Source organism: Armigeres subalbatus, chromosome 1 (assembly GCF_024139115.2).
Source record: "Armigeres subalbatus isolate Guangzhou_Male chromosome 1, GZ_Asu_2, whole genome shotgun sequence".
Lineage (NCBI taxonomy): Eukaryota > Metazoa > Arthropoda > Insecta > Diptera > Culicidae > Armigeres > Armigeres subalbatus.
The window spans coordinates 256,865,597-256,885,653 of NC_085139.1; the positions used below are offsets into that span (position 1 = coordinate 256,865,597).

Sequence of the window (20,057 nt, forward strand, 5' to 3'; positions counted from 1 at the left end):
CCGACTGCATTCCTGAATGAACTTGCGGCGGTGTTCTTTGAGGAACTTCCGACGGAATTACTGGGGGATCTTCCGGCGGAATTTCTGAAGGAACTTCAAGCTGGAATTCCCGAAGAATTCTTGGAAGAACTTCTGGAGGAATACTAGGAGATACGTCCTGCGAAATTCCTGAAGGAGCTTTTGACGGAATTTCTGGATGAACTTTCAAAGGAATTCCTGGAGAAGCTTCCGGATCAATTCCTAGATAAATTTCCGGAGAAATTCCTGGAGGAACTTCGAGCAGAGCTCCTGGGAGAACATTTGACGGAATTCCTGGGGGAATTTCCGATGAATAACTGGAGGAACTTCCGACGGAATGCCCGGAAGAAATTCCGACGGAATGCCTGGAGAAACTTTCGACGGAATCCCTGGAGGATCTTCCGGCGGAGTTCCTGGAGAAGATACCAGTGGAGTTCCAGGGTGAACTTCCGGCGCAGTTCTTGGAGGAACCTCCGACGGAATTCCTGGAGGAACTTCCAGCGAAATTTGTGATTGAACTTTTGGCGGAATTTTTGGATGAACTTCCGGAAGAATTGCTGGAGGAACTTCCACATGAATTTCTGAAGGAACTTCCGGTGGATTTTCGGAGGAATTCCTGGAGGAACTTCCTACGAATGCCTGGAGGAGTTTCCAACGGAATGCCAGGAGGAACTTCTGAGGGAATTCCTGGAGAAACTTCTGGCGGAATTCCAGAAGGAACTTCCGGCGGACTTTCTGGAGGAACTTCAGACGGAGTTCCTGGAGGAGGTACTTCCGACGGACTTCCTGGATGAGCTTCCTGCGAAATTCCTGAAGGAACTTCCAGAGGAATTCCTGGAGGAACTTCTAGCGAATCTTCTAGAAACTTCTAGGAGAATCTTCTAGTAGAATTCCTGGGAGAACTTTCGACGGAATTTCTGGGGAACTTCCAGGGGAATTACTGGAGGAACTTCCGATGAATGAACTTTCAACGGAGTTCCGACGAAATTCTTGGAGGAACTCCCAGCGAAATTTGTGATTTAACTTTCGACAGAATTTCTGGAGGAATTTCCGGTGGAATTTTTGGAGGAGCGCCCGGAAAATTTTGGAAAAATTTGTTATGCATGAAATTAGTTTAAGCCGATCCACGCCGCCACGGCGCCCCCGCTGATTGAAAATGATCTATCACGCTACCGCCAATAAATTTTCACAAGTCTACAATCAGCAAAGGCGCAATTAAAAAGCGATTACTTAGTTACTAAAAGCGTCAATAACTTAGTTCCTAAAATCTTCCAATGTTCGATACCAAAAGAGGGATTAAGTATTTTCAGAATGTTGGTTTTGCTTAATCATGACTTCGTTATCGAAAAAATATTACTCGCGTAGACTTTAAGGCATATGTTCGTAGGAGTTCTTGAATGACCCGGAACGGAAGAGTTATTGAAAGCGTATTCAATTTGATTCTACAGATTGAAAAGGGCATGATCCATTTCTAAAAAGAAATAACAGCTACTTGATTACTATTGTAGACATTAAGGCCTATACTCCAGGGAATTCTTGGATGACCAAAAAAGGAACAGCTATTGAGGGGGTTGATTCTACGGATACGGGAAAACTAGAATAGTTTTTTTTTCTTGATTGGCAACAGCTTAACACCAAGCTGCAATAATATCTTTTTAAATTATTTCGGGATGTTAAACAAAGCGTCATTTGGTTTACCGCAAATCAGTTCAGTAATCAACTGCCTCAGCTTATCACGAACTAAACTATTTCCAGCGTTTTAAAATTTTAATTCATTCTCCATTCCGCAGGCCCACACATAAGTCTCAACTGATCGAGAACGTCGTTAACAGCAGTTCGCCAGGTTCTCCGGCGTTCATGTCCCAGCAGAAGGTCGAAGACTACATCAACTCGCTACAGGTCGATCCCTCCATCAAGGATATGATGTACCAATCGATGTTGAAACGCGGCTACGGATCCGTGTATGGCGAGAAGCATCGCTCGGACACGTTCAGTAACGGCACTGGCAAAGGGTCCCGTCCCGTCATGCTGGTACCCGCTTGCGCAGGCAACGGAGTAAGCCAACAACGAACTAAAAACATCATCGATTCTTGTTCTAATCTCTCATTCTAATCCGCAGATGCCACAGATGATGCAGATATACACGTCCCCTCCGCCGCCAACCGGTGGCCCTCCGATGATGTACCCTCCAAATATGATGCCTCCGGGAGTTCCTCAGTATCCTCCGATGTACCCGGACGCAGCTCTGCTAGAAGCACACATAGCCCGCGTCAACCGGAAACGTTCGGTGCGCTCCGGCGCGGAACAGGAGCCAGTCTCAGACGATCAGGAAGAGCGTAGACAGCGCCACCGACACCACCACAACCAGGAGAAAACCTTCACCTACACCGGACTTGATAGGGACATCGCGGACAGTTATCTAGCGAAGGAGGAGGAGAAAATGAACAGTAGCAGTATTGTGAGTACGGCTACCGGTGGGGGTGGCGGCACCGAAACGCTCGAGCGTCACTTTGTCAAGGAGAACGGCGAACGAACGAACTCCCCGCCGCTGACCTACCATCATGATCTGATGCTGATCGATCATCGGCATCACTTCGAACGCTACCAAGATGTTCATATGTGAGAACGGAGAATTAGGGATGGAATCAAGTCTTTGCTAGCACGTAAGTCATTCATAGAACGGTAAGGAACGTCTGCTCAAGTTGATTTTAACGTTACGATTTTGGAACTCCTACTTGTGTATAAACCTGTGTACATTTTATTGTGTTTTAAAAATAAAATAAATTATTAGTGATAGAGATTGCTGTGACGACTGGTATTGCGGTTTAAAAGTCTTCGTCGCTCTGGTCCTGCTTGGCGCTCCGTGCCAGGTTCGAGTTCTCCCTCGCCAGCTTCGTCAGACTTTCGTCATCCTCGTCGTCGTCGTCGTCATCATCCGAACGGATTTCGTCGATAACTGCAATAAAACCAAAACACAAACGAACACAATGTTGACATTTGCATTCAAATATATCACATCTCCTTACGTCCATTGCCGTCCATCTCCAGATCACTTTCGGACTCAGCAGAACTTCCGAGCGAGCTGTCCAGTGGTCCCAAATCGTCATTCATCCCGCCGATCATGCGAACCCGATCCCGCCCGCTCATTGATGGTGGCCCTCCTTCAGCAGTTCGAGTACGGAATCGCGTTGAACCCCGATCCCGATTCAACAGTTCACTGCGCAGAACTCGTTTGTCGGACTTCAGCTTAACATCTTCCCTTTCATCAAAGTCATCAATCTCGTCATCGTTCTCATCGTCCGAATCCATCAGCCCTTCCGGGAGAATCGTCATACTGCTGTCAGCCATTTTGGCAATCGGCGAAGTCGGTGTTGGAGTGCGATTTTTGCTAATCAATTGCGATTTCAGTGCATCAACGCACCGAATTCGTATTATGTACTGTTCGTACAAGCTCTTCAGCTCCACTTCCAGTTTCTCAAATTCTTCCAAATAAGCTGGGCGAACCTTCTGCAGTGCTTGCAATCTTTGCTTTGACCGCTCCAGCTCCGATGACTTTCTCTGAATCTTGGATGCAAGATTACCGTTTTCGGCTTTCAAACTATTCAACGTTGCCTGCGATGCCACCAATTTGGAGTCCAACGACGTTATCGCGGACTTGATCACCTTCTCCACCGTTGCCAACTCGAGGGGACGCGTTGACTGAACCGTGCGTGTTTCCCTGTTGACCAGCTCTTTCTTCAACAAATCGTACAAAGCCGCTCCCCGATTGGTAAGCTCGGACGATAGCCCACGGACCTTCCTCAAGTCGTCCATCTTGTCCGACAGATCGATCTCCACGTGGGACTTGATTGAGTCCTCTTCGGCGCCGGTCACCTTTGGCGATGCAATCAGCAGAGAAGTGACTTTGAGAAGTTCTTTTGCGGCGGCAGACGAACTGGCGTACAGCTTTCTAGGGTTGACCTTGATGCTGGACTTGGTGACCAGGAATTCGGTGGCCGAGCGGACGAATAGGACACGGTCCTGTTCGTTGCGGGTGCCTCCGGCTAGCACCAGGTTTGGTTCAAGTCGTCCGATAAGCCACGTGAGGATATCATAGTAGGCTTTGAAGCTCTCCGGACCACCGTAGGGAGTGTTGAGAACCGAAAGAGGGATGTTGTTTGGATAGCCAAGCAGCTTGAGGTGCTCCGAAAGGTCTGCAAGGAAGTGCAAGGCATGGGAATTTTTTTAATTCAATACGAACTTTGGAACTTTTAAATGTGCTACGTTTGACAGGGCAAGTGAATTGAACAACTCAGTTTAATTCAATTAGCTTGTAAAAAGTTGAACATATGTTCACTTGCCTTGTCTAAATTTTGCATTAGTTGGAATAGGTTGGAATATTACTGATTCGATGGTATTATCATCATAAAAGATGTCAGCCGCAGACCTGACAAATAATATCGTAGATCGGACCGGGTTATTGTTAGTAAGAACCACTCTGCCTCTACTGCTCAAGTAGTACCAACGAAATGTTTCAATTTAAAGTGAAAAATATCAAACAACAAAAAAGATTTCCTCAAGTATATATTAAGCCATGGGTTCCCAAACTGTGGGTCGATCATTGGTGGGTCGCGAAAGACTAATTTTGATACATACTTTTAATCCTTTTTTGTATCACAAATCTATTCAAGGAATTAGATATGGATCTACGGAATTAATTGGTGACTAGAGTACAACCAATTTTACGAAGTCAATGGCCTTTTTCGTTATCCGTCATAAATGCTGGACAGAGGCATACACTCAGAAATACAATGAAAAATGGCAGAGATTTTTGCAAATACAGTACAATCATAATCTTACTCAACTCCAATCCAAATCTTGTCCCACTACAATCCAAATACAACCCAAATCCAACCTTAATCCAATCCAAATCCATTCTAAATCCGATCCAAATCCAATCCATATCCAATTCAAATCCAATCCCCAATCGAAACTCATTTCAAAACCAATCCAAAACTAAATCAAATTCTAATTCAATCCAAATACATATCCAAATCGGATGTAAATCCAATTCAAATCCAACTTTAATCCAATAAAAATCCATTCCAAATCCAAAATCAATCCATATCTAATCCAAATCCAATTCAAATTCAATCTAAATCCAAATCAAATGTAATTCAATTTCAACCCAAATCAAAATCCATTCCAAATTCAATCTCAAACCAATTCCAACCCAAATCCAAATCCATTCCAAATCTGATCTAAATTCAATCCAAATCTAATCCAAATCCTTCCAAATCAAATTCAAATTCAATCCAAATCGGAATCGAATGTAAATCCAATCCAAATCCATTACAAATGAAATTCAATCTTAATCCAATCTAAATCTAATCCAAATACAATTATAATCTGATCTAAATCCAATCCAAATCTAATTCAAATCCAATCCAAAACCAATCCAAATTCAATCTAAATCTAATCAAATTCCAATTCAAATTAGATCCAAAGCCAAATCCAAATCGAATTCAAATCCAATTCAAATTCAATCCAATACAAACCCAACTCAAATCCAATTTAAATCTATTCCGAATAGAATATAAAATTACTGAGATTTTAGCAAATATGTACAAAGAAGAGGTATGAAACAATTTCAGCAATCTAACGCAAATTCAATTCAAGAGCCTTCTTTCAAGAGGCCCGGAAGCCTCCTTTCAAGAGGCCCGGAAGTCTCCTTTCAAGAGGCCCGGAAGCCTCCTTTCAAGAGGCCCGGAAGCCTCCTTTCAAGAGGCCCGGAAGCCTCCTTTCAAGAGGCCCGGAAGCCTCCTTTCAAGAGGCCCGGAAGCCTCCTTTCAAGAGGCCCGGAAGCCTCCTTTCAAGAGGCCCGGAAGCCTCCTTTCAAGAGGCCGGAAGCCTCCTTTCAAGAGGCCCGGAAGCCTCCTTTCAAGAGGCCCGGAAGCCTCCTTTCAAGAGGCCCGGAAGCCTCCTTTCAAGAGGCCCGGAAGCCTCCTTTCAAGAGGCCCGGAAGCCTCCTTTCAAGAGGCCCAGAAGCCTCCTTTCAAGAGGTCCGGAAGCCTCCTTTCAAGAGGCCCGGAAGCCTCCTTTCAAGAGGCCCGGAAGTCTCCTTTCAAGAGGCCCGGAAGTCTCCTTTCAAGAGGCCCAAAAGCCTCCTTTCAAGAGGCCCGGAAGCCTCCTTTCAAGAGGCCCGGAAGCCTCCTTTCAAGAGGCCCGGAAACCTCCTTTCAAGAGGCCCGAAGCCTCCTTTCAAGAGGCCTGAAGCCTCCGTTCTAGAGGCCCGTACGCCTCCTTTCAAGAGGCCCGGAAGCCTCCTTTCAAGAGGCCCGGAAGCCTCCTTTCAAGAGGCCCGGAAGCCTCCTTTCAAGAGGCCCGGAAGCCTCCTTTCAAGAGGCCCGGAAGCCTCCTTTCAAGAGGCCCGGAAGCCTCCTTTCAAGAGGCCCGGAAGCCTCCTTTCAAGAGGCCCGGAAGCCTCCTTTCAAGAGGCCCAGGCCTCCTTTCAAGAGGCCCGGAAGCCTCCTTTCAAGAGGCTCCCAAGCCTCCTTTCAAGAGGCCCGGAAGCCTCCTTTCAAGAGGCCCGGAAGCCTCCTTTCAAGAGGCCCGAAGCCTCCTTTCAAGAGGCTCTCAAGCCTCCTTTCAAGAGGCTCGGAAGCCTCCTTTCAAAAGGCCCGGAAGCCTCCTTTCAAGAGGCCCGGAAGCCTTCTTTCAAAAGGCCCGGAAGCCTCCTTTCAAGAGGCCCGGAAGCCTCCTTTCAAGAGGCCCCGAAGCCTCCTCTCAAGAGGCGCGGAAGCCTTCTTTCAAGAGGCTCGGAAGCCTCCTTTCAAGAGGCCAGGAAGCCTCCTTTCAAGAGGCCAGGAAGCCTCCTTTCAAGAGGCCAGGAAGCCTCCTTTCAAGAGGCCAGGAAGCCTCCTTCCAAGAGGCCAGGAAGCCTCCTTCCAAAAGGCTAGGAAGCCTCCTTTCAAGAGGCTCGGAAGCCTCTTTTCAAAAGGCTCGGAAGCCTCTTTTCAAAAGGCTCGGAAGCCTCTTTTCAAGAGGCCCAGCCTTCTTTCAAAGGCCGGAAGCCTCCTTTCAAGAGGCCCGAAGCCTCCTTTCAAGAGGGCCCGAAGCCTCCTTTCAAGAGGCCCGGAAGCCTCCTTTCAAGAGGCCCGGAAGCCTCCTTTCAAGAGGCCAGAGCCTCCTTTCAAGAGGCCCGGAAGCCTCCTTTCAAGAGGGCCCGGAAGCCTCCTTTCAAGAGGCCCGGAAGCCTCCTTTCAAGAGGCCCGGAAGCCTCCTTTCAAGAGGCCCGAAGACTCCTTTCAAAGGCCCGAAGCCTCCTTTCAAGAGGCCACGAAGCCTCCTTTCAAGAGGCCCAAGCCTCCTTTCAAAGCCAGGAAGCCTCCTTTCAAGAGGCCCGAAGCCTCCTTTCAAGAGGCCCGAAGCCTCCTTTCAAGAGGCTCAGAAGCCTCCTTTCAAGAGGCCCGGAAGCCTCCTTTCAAGAGGCCCGGAAGACTCCTGTCAATAACCCCGGAGGCCTCCGGTCACTTACCCCTGAAGCCTCCTTTCAAGAGGCCGTGAAGCCACCTCTCAAGAGGCCCGGAAGCCTCCTTTCAAGAGGCCCGGAAGCCTCCTTCAAGGGGCCCGGAAGCCTCCTTCAAGAGGCCCGGAAGCCACCTTTCAAGAGGCCCGGAAGCCTCCTTTCAAGAGGCCCGGAAGCCTCCTTTCAAGAGGCCCAAGCCTCCTTTCAAGAGGCGCGGAAGCCTCCTTTCAAGAGGCCCGGAAGCCTCCTCCTTTAAGAGGCCCGGAAGCCTCCTTTCAAGAGGCCCAAGCCTCCTTTCAAGAGGCCCGGAAGCCTCCTTTCAAGAGGCCCGAAGCCTCCTTTCAAGAGGCCCGGAAGCCTCCTTTCAAGAGGCCCGAAGCCTCCTTTCAAGAGGCCCAAGCCTCCTTTCAAGAGGCCCGGAAGCCTCCTTTCAAGAGGCCCAAGCCTCCTTTCAAGAGGCCCGAAGCCTCCTTTCAAGAGGCCCGGAAGCCTCCTTTCAAGAGGCCCGGAAGCCTCCTTTCAAGAGGCCCGGAAGCCTCCTTTCAAGAGGCCCGGAAGCCTCCTTTCAAGAGGCCCGGAAGCCTCCTTTCAAGAGGCCCGGAAGCCTCCTTTCAGGAGGCCCGGAAGCCTCCTTTCAAGAGGCCCGGAAGCCTCCTTTCAAGAGGCCCGGAAGCCTCCTTTCAAGAGGCCCGGAAGCCTCCTTTCAAGAGGCCATAAAGCCTCCTTTCAAGAGGCCCGGAAGCCTCCTTTCAAGAGGCCCGGAAGCCTCCTTTCAAGAGGCCCGAAAGCCTCCTTTCAAGAGGCCCGAAAGCCTCCTTTCAGGAGGCCTGAAGCCTCCTTTCAAGAGGCCCAGCCTCCTTTCAAGAGGCCCGGAAGCCTCCTTTCAAGAGGCCCGGAAGCCTCCTTTCAAGAGGCCCGGAAGCCTCCTTTCAAGAGGCCCGGAAGCCTCCTTTCAAGAGGCCCGGAAGCCTCCTTTCAAGAGGCCTGGAAGCCTCCTTTCAAGAGGCCCGGAAGCCTCCTTTAAAGAGGCCCGGAAGCCTCCTTTCAAGAGGCCCGGAAGCCTCCTTTCAAGAGGCCCGGTAGCCTCTTTTCAAGAGGCTCGGAAGCCTCCTTTCAAGAGGCCGGATGCCTCCTATCAAGAGGCCCGGAAGCCTCCTTTCAAGAGGCGCGGAAGCCTCCTTTCAAGAGGCCCGAAGCCTCCTTTCAAGAGGCCCGAAGCCGCATTTCAAGAGGCCCGGAAGCCTCCTTTTAAGAGGCCCGGAAGCCTCCTTTCAAGAGGCCCGGCAGCCTCCTTTCAAGAGGCTCGACAGCCTTCTTTCAAGATGCCCGGAAGCCTCCTTTCAAGAGGCCCGGAAGCCTCCTTTCAAGAGGCCCGGAAGCCTCCTTTCAAGAGGCCCGGAAGCCTCCTTTCAAGAGGCCCGGAAGCCTCCTTTCAAGAGGCCCGACAGCCTTCTTTCAAGAGGCCCGGAAGCCTCCTTTCAAGAGGCCCGGAAGCCTCCTTTCAAGAGGCCCGGAAGCCTCCTTTCAAGAGGCCCGGAAGCCTCCTTTCAAGAGGCCCGGAAGCCTCCTTTCAAGAGGCCCGGAAGCCTCCTTTCAAGAGGCCCGGAAGCCTCCTTTCAAGAGGCCCGCCAGCCTCCTTTCAAGAGGCCCGGAAGCCTCCTTTCAAGAGGCCCGGAAGCCTCCTTTCAAGAGGCCCGGAAGCCTCCTTTCAAGAGGCCCGGAAGCCTCCTTTCAAGAGGCCCGGAAGCCTCCTTTCAAGAGGCCCAGAGGCCTCCTTTCAAGAGGCCCAGAGGCCTCCTTTCAAGAGGCCCGGAAGCCTCCTTTCAAGAGGCCCGGAAGCCTCCTTTCAAGAGGCCCGGAAGCCTCCTTTCAAGAGGCCCGGAAGCCTCCTTTCAAGAGGCCCGGAAGCCTCCTTTCAAGAGGCCCGGAAGCCTCCTTTCAAGAGGCCCGGAAGCCGCCTTTCAAGCGGCCGGGGGGCCTCCTTTCAAGAGGCCCGGAAGCCTCCTTTCAAGAGGCCCGGAAGCCTCCTTTCAAGAGGCCCGGAAGCCTCCTTTCAAGAGGCCCGGAAGCCTCCTTTCAAGAGGCCCGGAAGCCTCCTTTCAAGAGGCCCGGAAGCCTCCTTTCAAGAGGCCCGGAAGCCTCCTTTCAAGAGGCCGGAAGCCTCCTTTCAAGAGGCCCGGAAGCCTCCTTTCAAGAGGCCCAGAAGCCTCCTTTCAAGAGGCCCGGAAGCCTCCTTTCAAGAGGCCCGGAAGACTCCTTTCAAGAGGCCCGGCAAGCTCCTTTCAAGAGGCCCGGAAGACTCCTTTCAAAGGCCCGAAGCCTCCTTTCAAGAGGCCCAAGCCTCCTTTCAAGAGGCCCGGAAGCCTCCTTTCAAGAGGCCCGGAAGCCTCCTTTCAAGAGGCCCGGAAGCCTCCTTTCAAGAGGCCCGGAAGCCTCCTTTCAAGAGGCCCGGAAGCCTCCTTTCAAGAGGCTCGGAAGCCTCCTTTCAAGAGGCTCGGAAGCCTCCTTTCAAGAGGCCAGGAAGCCTCCTTTCAAGAGGCCAGGAAGCCTCCTTTCAAGAGGCCAGGAAGCCTCCTTTCAAGAGGCCAGGAAGCCTCCTTTCAAGAGGCCAGGAAGCCTCCTTTCAAGAGGCTCGGAAGCCTCCTTTCAAGAGGCTCGGAAGCCTCCTTTCAAGAGGCTCGGAAGCCTCCTTTCAAGAGGCCCGGAAGCCTCCTTTCAAGAGGCCCGGAAGCCTCCTTTCAAGAGGCCCGGAAGCCTTCTTTCAAGAGGCCCGGAAGCCTCCTTTCAAATGTTATTACTTTTACAAAAATGACTTATTCAAAAGAAAATCTAGACTTGAAATTGTGTGATTGGATCAAAATTATGTTCATAAATAGTATATGTTTGCTGGAAAACGCATATATTGTTGAGGGTGCCAACAACTGTCGCACCCTGACAATGACGTATTCTACCCTACGATGTCTCCAAATTTTTCAATATTTGGTAGAATCGCCTCTTTCCGAAAATTAATAAATTTGTATTTTGTTGTATCCGTACTAGAGCGACAAATTTTGGAAAGGGTGATCTAAAATATCGACGAATTTAAAAAAAAAATGCATCTAGCTAGCCGCAATGAACACATAAGCCACTCTGAGTAAGACTCCCGAAATAGCCATAAGACCTCATCCGGCTTCTGGCAACGTATTTCTCTAGTCTGTCGATCTCTGACGCTCCAAATCGAACCAACCCATCTTGGGTCGGGTCTGAACAGTGCCTATCACTTATTGTGCTGGTGTGGTCACCGCTCCTTGAACAGACTGACTTATCCGTTCGTCAAGCTTCTGCCAGTTCTCAGCCGTTACTCCTTTCACCGACAACTGCTGGATATTGTAACGCATCGTTCGCTGTGATCTTTCGTTTGATACAGTTGACAGCCGTGATCGAGTTTTACTGCCAAAGAGGTAGTGAACCGAATCAATGTTTGGACCTCTACCCATCTACCAGAAGATGGTCTATCTGGTTGCCATTGGGGTGTTTCCAGATGTGATTTCGGATATTCTTTCGTGCAGAATAGGTACTCCGATAACAATTGTCACGTTATGTTTTGAGCACTCTCCATAGGCTTCATTGGGTAGATGTTAATTAGGCTATAAGAGAAGAATTTGCCCCGCAACCTCAACACAGCCACCTGCAGACTGTAGCAAAATAGAAGGATACATGCTTGGACGCAGGAAGCCACCTGCCAGGGAGAAGACGGAAGAAGTCCGAAAGCCATGCATAGGTACTGGTTGAAGACTGGGGACAGTTTGCTAACAAGCTCTCGTCGTGCAAGTCAGTTCCACTCCGTACAGCAGTCTACTGTTGATCAACACTTAACCGATACGATACCGAGTGGCCACGTGATTTGTCCTATGTGGCATTGATAGTGTTTTAATTAAGCCGTTACAAATATTTAATTTAAATTATGTCCTACTAGTCTCCGAAAGGTCAAGGGGGGGACAATAAAAAATAAATATTAAAATGGAAAAATCAATAAAACTCCTCGGATTTGTTAAAGAATGTTTTGAAAATCCTCAGAATTGCCCGAATTTTTTTTATTGCCCCCTCAAAATATTTGTTTTTGGTCGAAAAAACCGAGGGGGGGGGACATAATTGTTTTTAAATATTTGTATCGGCCTTAGATTGATCTTCAATCTGTAGACAGCTTTGACCGCTCTGATATGACGACAGTACTCGGTCAATGAAGATTCCGAGTGTCTTGACAAGTTTCTGGTTTGGGATCAGCTACCCATCAATCTTGAGACTAAGGTCGGAGATACTTTTCCTGGCCGACGTGGTGAAGCTGACACCGATAAGGCACATCGATGAACCGCACTGACAGTTGCACGCCGTAGCTGCATTACTCCATTAGATGTTGGGTTCTTTTTGAACCCGGTGTGCCTGCAGCTTATAAAACCGCTACGTGGACATCGGCCCTTAGGTTTGGATACGCGTTCGCACCGGGCTTAGTGTTTCCGATGACCAAAAGACGAATGTCGTCCCTATAGACGAGGGTGTAGATGTTTTTGGGGAGGCCATAGATGGCTCCTTTCAAAGCAACCAGAAACGGGGTCTGTCGCTGCGCGAACAAAATTAGTTCATCATAAAATCAATCACACCGTTGCACCCAGCATTGCAACGCGTTGGTCTAAGCCATACCGATGTTGATGTCATATTAAGAAACTGTAAGTGATAAGTAGAGCGGAAAAAGGCATAACTAATTTACATAAGGACAGCTAGGAACGAATATCGCACACAGATTAGGCGATAAACACGCCCACGCGTAGGCGCATGTGGCAATAAACATTTTTCCTTTCTCTTTCGTCCTGCCAGAATGCAGTCCTTTGGCAGGAACGATACAAATGTTTTTCAATCCTAAGAAGCTAATGTTATGCAATCATAGAAGATAAGCCGCGCCTTAAATTGTGAGCCCTTCCCGATCTGGCCGTAAGAGCAAGCGAAATAGAATCGATTAAGGATAATTACCAGATCTGGATGGGCGTTAGTTAATAAGCTCAATACTATTATACAAGTGGTAGATCACCACACATTCAAGAGTTACATTAGGCGCAACGTGGAAGATCACCACACATTGAAGAATAGTTGTAATGAGTGAAATAGAAAATATTCGTAGATTAATCACTAATGCCCAAAAGAGAGCAAAAATGTGACCCAAATATTTCTAAATTGTAAATCACTAATGTATCATGTAGAAGTAAGACCCTTACCCCTGTAAATGTTTCAAATAAAATTAAGTTCGATGTTTTACTCCTGATTCTTTAATTAGAATTTCGAAACTCCGGTCTTCAACTTCCCTGCTTGACTCGAAAACGTCTCTCCGTAAAGGAGAAACAAGTAGTATCAAAAAGGACTTTTGGTTTGGTTCCTTGGATCGAAACAAGTTGCTCTGTAACAGGAGAAACAGGAAGTTCCTAGGGAGGGTAACCTCCCGGTGTGCATTTGCGAAGGACATCTCCCTAACTGGAGAAAGAAGTAGCTCCTGCACCCAGAAAATTAGTGACAGTCCAGCGAGGTCGTCACAACCCGGTTCCTTGGATCGAAAAGGTCTCTCCCTAACAGGAGAAACAAGTAGTTTCGAGGAATCACCAAGCCGGCGTGCATTTGCGAAAACGTCTCCTCACACGGAGAAATAAGTAGCTCTTACACCTGAAACTCCAGTGACGACTGCGTCGACTTCGTCACAGGGTCACTACTAGAACCGATCCCTACGCGACCTAAATCCCCCCTGGGTATGTTCTAGAGGCGGAGTATTCCCAGAAGAAGAGACCCAGAGACCCAGAAGGACTGGCGGGAGAGAAAGTTGTGCGCAAAAGTCCACCCAAGTCCACCAGGCTTAGTACTCCCTAGAAAAAAATAGCTCCCCTAGGATTTGAAAAGTTAGTTAGCAGTGATATTAATTTTCAACATATAGCATAATGAATTACTGGAAAAGTTTGACTAGTTATCTCCCATATTCACCTTATCATAATGAAATGAGTGGAAGACAGATGAGCTTGTTTCTCATTTCTGAGAAAGATTCCTGTATGGCAGTGAAATTGCATTTGTTGTTAATTATTAAAAAGGAAAGTAAGTTTGACATTGTCTATCCGGAACAAAGTTAGTACGCTTTTTAAACCGAAGAAACCGAAGGATTTTTCTCCAGTTACAGGCAACTTACCCAACTTCGGAAGTAGTGCACTGGATTCCCCTGAAGATGCGCTAAACAATGCATCAATTAGTTTGATATATAAAACTTCGGAAAAAAGTTCGGTTCGGAAGTCCCGACTTCCGAATTTTAATTTGGTACTACGCCGACAATATGAACATCAACGGGGAGCCACCAAAATATCAATCGAAGCAATCGTGGTACTTCGCCAACAGTCGAAAACATGTGGTCAACCATCACGGACTCTAGTGACAGTCCTCCAGCAGACTTCCACTTGCCTTGCAGCATTATAATCTCCACAATTTCCATCAGCATCCGAGAAGGACTATCATCAGAATCCGAAAATAATTCTCATTGGAATCTCTAAAGAAATTTTTCCAGAATCATCGAAGTATAATACCCTTAATAATCCATGGAGGATTTACTTCAGAATCTCTCGTTAATTTGCTTCGGATTTCCTCCGGAGTCGTTCGAAGATTTGTTTCGGAACTCCTTGACGTTTTGTTTCGGAAAACTTCGACGATTTGCTTTAGAATCTCTTGAATATTTAATTCGGAGTCTCTCAACGGTTTGCCTCGGGATCCCTCAATGATTTGCTTAGGAATCCCTTAGGAATCGATTTTTTTTTAATCGCTCGACGATTTGCCTTGGAATCATTTGACTATTCGCTTCGGAATTTATCGACGGTTTGCTTCGGAATTCCTCGACGATTTACTTCGGAATCCCTCGACGAATTACTTAGGAATCATTCGAACATTCGCTTCAACATCCCTTCGAAATCGCTGGAGGATTTTTCACAGAATCCCTGGAGGATTAATTCGGAATCCCTCGAAAATTTGCTTCAGAATCCCTCGACAGATTGCTTCGGAATCATTCGACGATTTGCTTCTACATTCCTGGAATATTGCCTACGTTAGAATTCCTGGAGGATTTCCGACAGAATTTCTGCAACATTCCCGTTGCTACTTCGGAATCATTCCCGTATGAATTCCTGGAATACTCCCGTCGTACTCCCTGGAACTTTCCTATCGGAGTCCCACGTGGATTGCCTTCAGAATCCATGGAGGTTACCTTCGGTATGCTTGGAGGATTGGAGAATCCCTGGAATATTCTCGTCGGAACCACTAAAGGATTCTCATCGAAATCCTTGGAAGATTCCCGTCGGAATCCCTGGAGGAATAATACTTTTTTTTTCATTTGAGATAGATAGAATATTCATGAAATATGCAAAAATATCCACTGCCTATCTGTGGGATCCTGACGGCGATTCGTCACATACTGCCTTTTGAGTGTGCAGGACAAAGTTGAGCGCTACTACCCGAGCAGGAGCGACGACCTCGATAACAGAAATTGGTATGATTTAGCCTTGCATAAGAGGTAAAATACCAAAAAATAATACCAAAAACTTATATGCATACCATGCTTAGGTATTTCAATACCAAACGAATAATAATTGGTTATGCATTTGGTATTGAAATTCAATTTGATAACTGAGTTTGTTATGGCTTAAGTATTGTGCATATTAGTTTTTGGTATTATTCCTTTGGTATTTTACCTCATATGCAGGGCTAGTTCATAACAGAGTATGGTATCAATAACAGAATTAAGTATTATTGAGCCAATTTCTCCTGCTCGGGTACACTTAGACGCAAAAGCCGAACACTATCAATTTGAGTCATTGTAGCAATCATCGGCTGGTAACAGAGAGCGCGTGCTTGAGAAAAGAGAATATGGATTAGTCTGATTGTTCTGCAATTGCCTTAGGTGGTTGGACCGTATTTATCACATTACCACTACGAAAGCGTGAAATGTTCGAGAATTTTTGAAAAGAAGCTCTAAATCGATAAAATAGATGAAGGGGCTATAGTCCCCCCTATGCATCGGGGCTAGTTACGCCAATGACTACACTTACACAATTTCTTCGGACATCTCATAGACGTCAAGATTGTTATTATAATTCCGGAAACCGAGGAATCGTATTAAAATCTGTAATTTTCTGTATTACTTTGTAGCCCAAATTTGCTTGAGAACTTGTCTGGAAATTGAGGGCTTGCTAAAAATTGATGATGAGTTTACCACTTTTCAACGAAGTCCATAATTATTTTAGACCTGTAATGATTCTTTGACCTTAGACCTGTAATGATTCTCTCTTTTCCAAGAAAAATGAACAAAAAAGCAAAATCAATTCATTTTCAGTAGGGAAGCCCATCAATCAGAGACAATCTAATTGCAGCTAATGGTTACTTTGAAGGTGTTATCAACGTTGTTCAAACTGTTTTCATTAAAATTGTAGTTGATGGAAAAACAAGCATACGTGTTTGAATGATTTGCACTCATGAGTATGCAGTCGGCAAACATTAAATGATAGAACAGATTCTCATAAATGCATTTAGGGTATTGAGTTGTAATAATTTAGAAACTCACCTCGAACGTCCTTGAATGACATTGTCCTTTCAGTTTTCGAAACGTTTCAGTTTAATTTTCCAACCCGGCAATCGAAGCAGCAAATATGACTCAACGAAATCAACACATTTTTTATTGTATGTTTAGGTACACAATCGTTGCCTTGGCAACGCTTTGTCGGACTCATCTAATATCCGTAGGAGTTTTGCTCGGGTAGGCGCATCAGCCAGCGGCCAGTACCTGGTGACAGTTTGCTGTCAACAAAACATGCACACACAAGCTCACTCACGTGTTCGCACGAGTGAGAGCGGAGAGAAGGTGATTCGAAGAGAGCAAAGCTCTCCCGCCAGCTTTGATTGGTTCGCAGAAACCCCCTAGAACGGGCCAATGTTGGACAAAATGCGTCCAACGTCGGGCCGATCGCTGCCATTAAATGTTGTTGTCACGAGTTAGAGAGCGAAGAAAGAGAGAGCGTCGAACGAGAGAGCATCTAAGCAGAACACCACGATGACTCTTTACGAGGACTGCAAATCAAAACGTCAAATCAAAACATTGAAAATTTTCACATCGAACGGACGGACGGGGACGACTGATTGTACTGATTGAACGAACGAACGACGACGGGAGTGTACCTGTGATGTGACTCTTGTCTTCTCGGGTGGCGTGACTGATTGTGGGAAGAACCTAGAAGAAAAGGGCAGTGGAACGAAGTGGTGAACTAGGTCGCAATCGGACGGAAGTAGCCTGTGAAGACGGTCCCTGAACCACGAAGGGGTGGATGTTGTGAAATAAGTTTAAAGGAGGAAGTGTTGTTTTGGAGCGGGTCCGTAGTCTGAAGTGGCACAGGTGGTGCAAGTGTTTGGATGTGTGAAGTGTGGCGTATGGGTGTGTTTGGGAGGGCAGCGGGGGTAGCAAGTGCAAAAAAGTTGTAGTCATTTGTTGCTTTATTCGAAAAGTGGCTGAAACAAATCCTGTTGGAATCATAGCAATCGGTGAAAAGAGATGTAATTGGTGGAAATCAGTGCGCGGGTGCCTACTGGGATTTTTGTGAATAACAAGTGCATTCGGGAGAAGTGAAAGATCTTGAAGGATTCGTCAAGGACTCTCAACGTTGATTAGCTCAGTGCGCTGCTCAGCTCACCGTCGTCGTCTAATAATCTATCACTTCGTATGTGGCTGTCCTTGCAGCGGAATTCGCGACGGCAACGACGGTGGCATCGAATCAAGTGCAGCTGATCATAAGCAAGGGACGGAAAACAGCATCCGTTGCAGTAATTGTCAGGTCAATTGCATGGGATAAAATACATCACAAGAGACAACGATCGCAAACGACCACCAGCCAGTAGTGCTGTGGCGCAAGGAAACATACAGACAGATAAATAGGCGAACGAAGCGAACCGGACGGTGTATATTTCTTGCAAATTGGCACCTTCCTTCCCGCGAACACGAATGGCATCCACCGCTCGGTGAAGGTAATATTCATTTATAGATACTCATCTTTTTTCCGAACCGGTCACCCGTCGAAATGGCGAGGTCATTTAGCACCAGGATGATAATCGAATTTCGGGCAACATAATCAAAATATATTCTGGAAAGCGCCATCCAATTCCAATAAGATTAAACCGAGCCAAGATCCTCAGCTGATTGCTTCGTCATTATTTGGCTAACAAGCAGCACCGGATTTCGCAACACACAGGACAACACAGATCGTATGTTCAAGGTCGTTTTGAATTGTTCGTGCAATGATGATAAATCACCGGAGATCATCTCGTCCGAAATTGTAAAATTGAACAATTACTTGCATTTGCACTAATCAAATGGTTGTTTTATCTTCTGTGTCACCACTTCTACGGCACTCATGAAAGCAGATGGAAGGTTTTCAAATGCTTTCATTTCAAGTCGTCTTATAATGTTCGATAAAAATAAACTTGCTGTATCAAAACAGTGACCATCATTATAAACGCCAGAACGAATCAAGTCACGGCAGGCTAATCGAATTTATTTGAATGATAAACGAAATAAATTGACCAAGCGCCTGAAAGATCATTTACTGTAGCATTTATTCAAATTGATCGAAAGATGGTAATGCGCTCGATTTTCTACTAATGAAGAAATATTTGTTACTGGTCAAATGTCATCTAGGATCCTTCTTTTTGTTGGGAGTTCTTCGCACACCGAATGCCAACTTCAAGATATCCATCCTGGGCGATTGCGTGCTCTGGTTTGATTCAGTTGCCAAGAAGAGTGGATCTCGAATAAAGATTCACTGCAACTCATCTAAACTGAAAAATATCCAAGGCGTGGAGGATACAGAGATGCATAATGTTAAATTGCATGCGGATTAAGGAAATTAGGAAAACCATCTACAAAGACGGAGAGAAATCGACAAATATAAATTGAAAAATAGAAAATTTTATTTGATTGTCAAAAAATACCAATTTACACAAAAGAATTGGTTCAACCTAAGAAACTCGATCAAATATTTATGGTTCCTACTCCGATTGGTCAAACATTGTCAGTGTGCACGTTTCAGCGACAAACTTATGTAGGGCCTTGCACGCACTAAGGAAACTTCAAGAATGGGACATTACCGGCAACATGCTTGCCTTCATTAAAAACTTTCTCACTAGACGAACCTTCTAGGTGCTGATCGGTGGCACTGCATCCGACGAATATGCTGAAGGAACTGGAGTATCCCGTAGGGTCGGTTCTAGCAGTTTCTCTTTGCCTTATTGCTATTAAAGAATTCTTCGGCGTTTTACCCGTAAACGTTCACTTGTTTGTTTACGCCGGCGACATTCTTCTTGTCGTCGTCGAAAGGACTCCTGAACGAACTAGGATAAAGACGCGAGCAGCGGTTAGTGCTATCTACCGTTGAGTCTCATCCGTCGGATTCACAATGAACGCCGGTAAGTACTTGGGTAAGTGCGTCCAGGGACACATATGTCACGGTCGCTTCCAACTAGCAGAGTCGTTCATAAAACTCTGCCTCGAGCCCATCCCGAACCGAAAAATGGTTCGAATTCTCGGTGTAGACATCTATCGGTGGCTCACCTTCAAAGCACGTTTCCGGGTGGTGAAGGTTGTTTTTAAGTCCCGGACCAACCCTTGCGAAGAAACATCGTACCAACAACGAGATACGCTACTCCGATGGTTTCATCTCCAGCCGAGATATCTATTTCGGAGGTTCAGGCCCAATCGTGGTTAGGTCGGACAGCCGAGTCGGCAATGCAGCATACTTCCGTCAGAAGCTGCAGCTGTCTTCGTTGCGGTCACACCTCCGGAGAACAAACCCATCGTGGTCCTTACGAATTCCGCCAGTTCTACCGTGATCCCCGGCCTCTGCGGCATCAAAGGGTACACCGCCGCCGACTCCTCTCCCAGTGCTGGATATGATTATTATTATTATTTATTCAGACTAAGGCCGAAGTGGCCGGTGCGGTATATAAGAGTCTCCTCCATTCGGCTCGGTCCGGCCATGGCTACACGTCGCCAACCACGCAGTCTACGAAGGGTCCGCAAGTCATCTTCCACCTGATCGATCCACCTTGCCCGCTGCGCACCTCGCCTTCTTGTACCCATCGGATCGTTGTCGAGAACCATTTTCACCGGGTTATTGTCCGACATTCTGGGTACGTGCCCGGCCCATCGCAGTCGTCCGATTTTCGCGTTGTGATGCAACTCCGGCGCTCCGATACGTGCTGGATACGATATTCAACACTATTCTTGTTCCAGCCCGCTGGTTGACGTAAAAAATGAGCAAGAAGTGTCTGCGGCCAGGACTGGGCTCTACTATGGGATACCAGGAGGTTAGCGTTCATGAGAAAAACAATTGACTCTATTGGTCCTTGGTGCGACTCTACCTCCCAAAAGGAGCAGGTAGTTGTCTCGAAGCTGCAAACCGGTCACACAAGGGTTCGTTACCAACAACTGGTAAAAAAAGAA

At 47.0% G+C, this 20,057-nt stretch overlaps 3 protein-coding genes across 9 annotated transcripts in view; 2 read left to right on the forward strand and 1 right to left on the reverse strand.

Moving 5' to 3' along the window:
- Positions 1-3,000, forward strand: part of LOC134206892 (uncharacterized) — a 343,495-nt gene extending 340,495 nt beyond the window's left edge. For all 5 annotated transcript variants that reach the window (XM_062682637.1, XM_062682634.1, XM_062682636.1 and 2 more), the window contains exons 5-6: positions 1,809-2,073; positions 2,138-3,000. In XM_062682637.1, the coding sequence (XP_062538621.1) occupies positions 1,809-2,073; positions 2,138-2,641 (769 nt within the window). In that variant the 3' untranslated portion in view covers positions 2,642-3,000. The remainder of the gene's footprint in view (positions 1-1,808; positions 2,074-2,137) is intronic.
- LOC134206893 (clusterin-associated protein 1) lies at positions 2,754-16,283 on the reverse strand. The gene is made up of 3 exons (XM_062682638.1): positions 16,134-16,283; positions 3,045-4,211; positions 2,754-2,974 (listed from the first exon to the last, which is right to left on the reverse strand). Exons 1-3 carry the CDS (start codon positions 16,153-16,155, stop codon positions 2,844-2,846), a joined length of 1,320 nt encoding a protein of 439 aa, XP_062538622.1. The 5' UTR covers positions 16,156-16,283; the 3' UTR covers positions 2,754-2,843.
- A 181-nt stretch (positions 16,284-16,464) lies between these two features.
- Positions 16,465-20,057, forward strand: part of LOC134206900 (adenylate cyclase type 9) — a 149,887-nt gene continuing 146,294 nt past the window's right edge. The window contains exons 1-2 of one of the 3 annotated variants that reach the window (XM_062682644.1): positions 16,919-16,935; positions 17,069-17,584. The gene's annotated coding sequence lies outside the window, so the exon portion shown is untranslated. Of the gene's footprint in view, positions 17,585-20,057 lie in introns of all 3 variants that reach the window. The other 2 variants (XM_062682647.1, XM_062682643.1) reach the window with 2 other exon arrangements.

What these genes read in the sequence shown, in the direction of transcription:
- LOC134206893 (XM_062682638.1), bottom strand. Translation starts at nt 16,155, where the DNA reads ATGTCATTCAAGGACGTTCGAG. An exon ending in GTCATTCAAGGACGTTCGAG is followed by an intron (nt 4,212 to 16,133) that starts GTGAGTTTCTAA and finishes ACTTCCTTGCAG; the next exon opens with ACCTTTCGGAGCACCTCAAG. An exon ending in GGAGATGGACGGCAATGGAC is followed by an intron (nt 2,975 to 3,044) that starts GTAAGGAGATGT and finishes GTTTTATTGCAG; the next exon opens with TTATCGACGAAATCCGTTCG.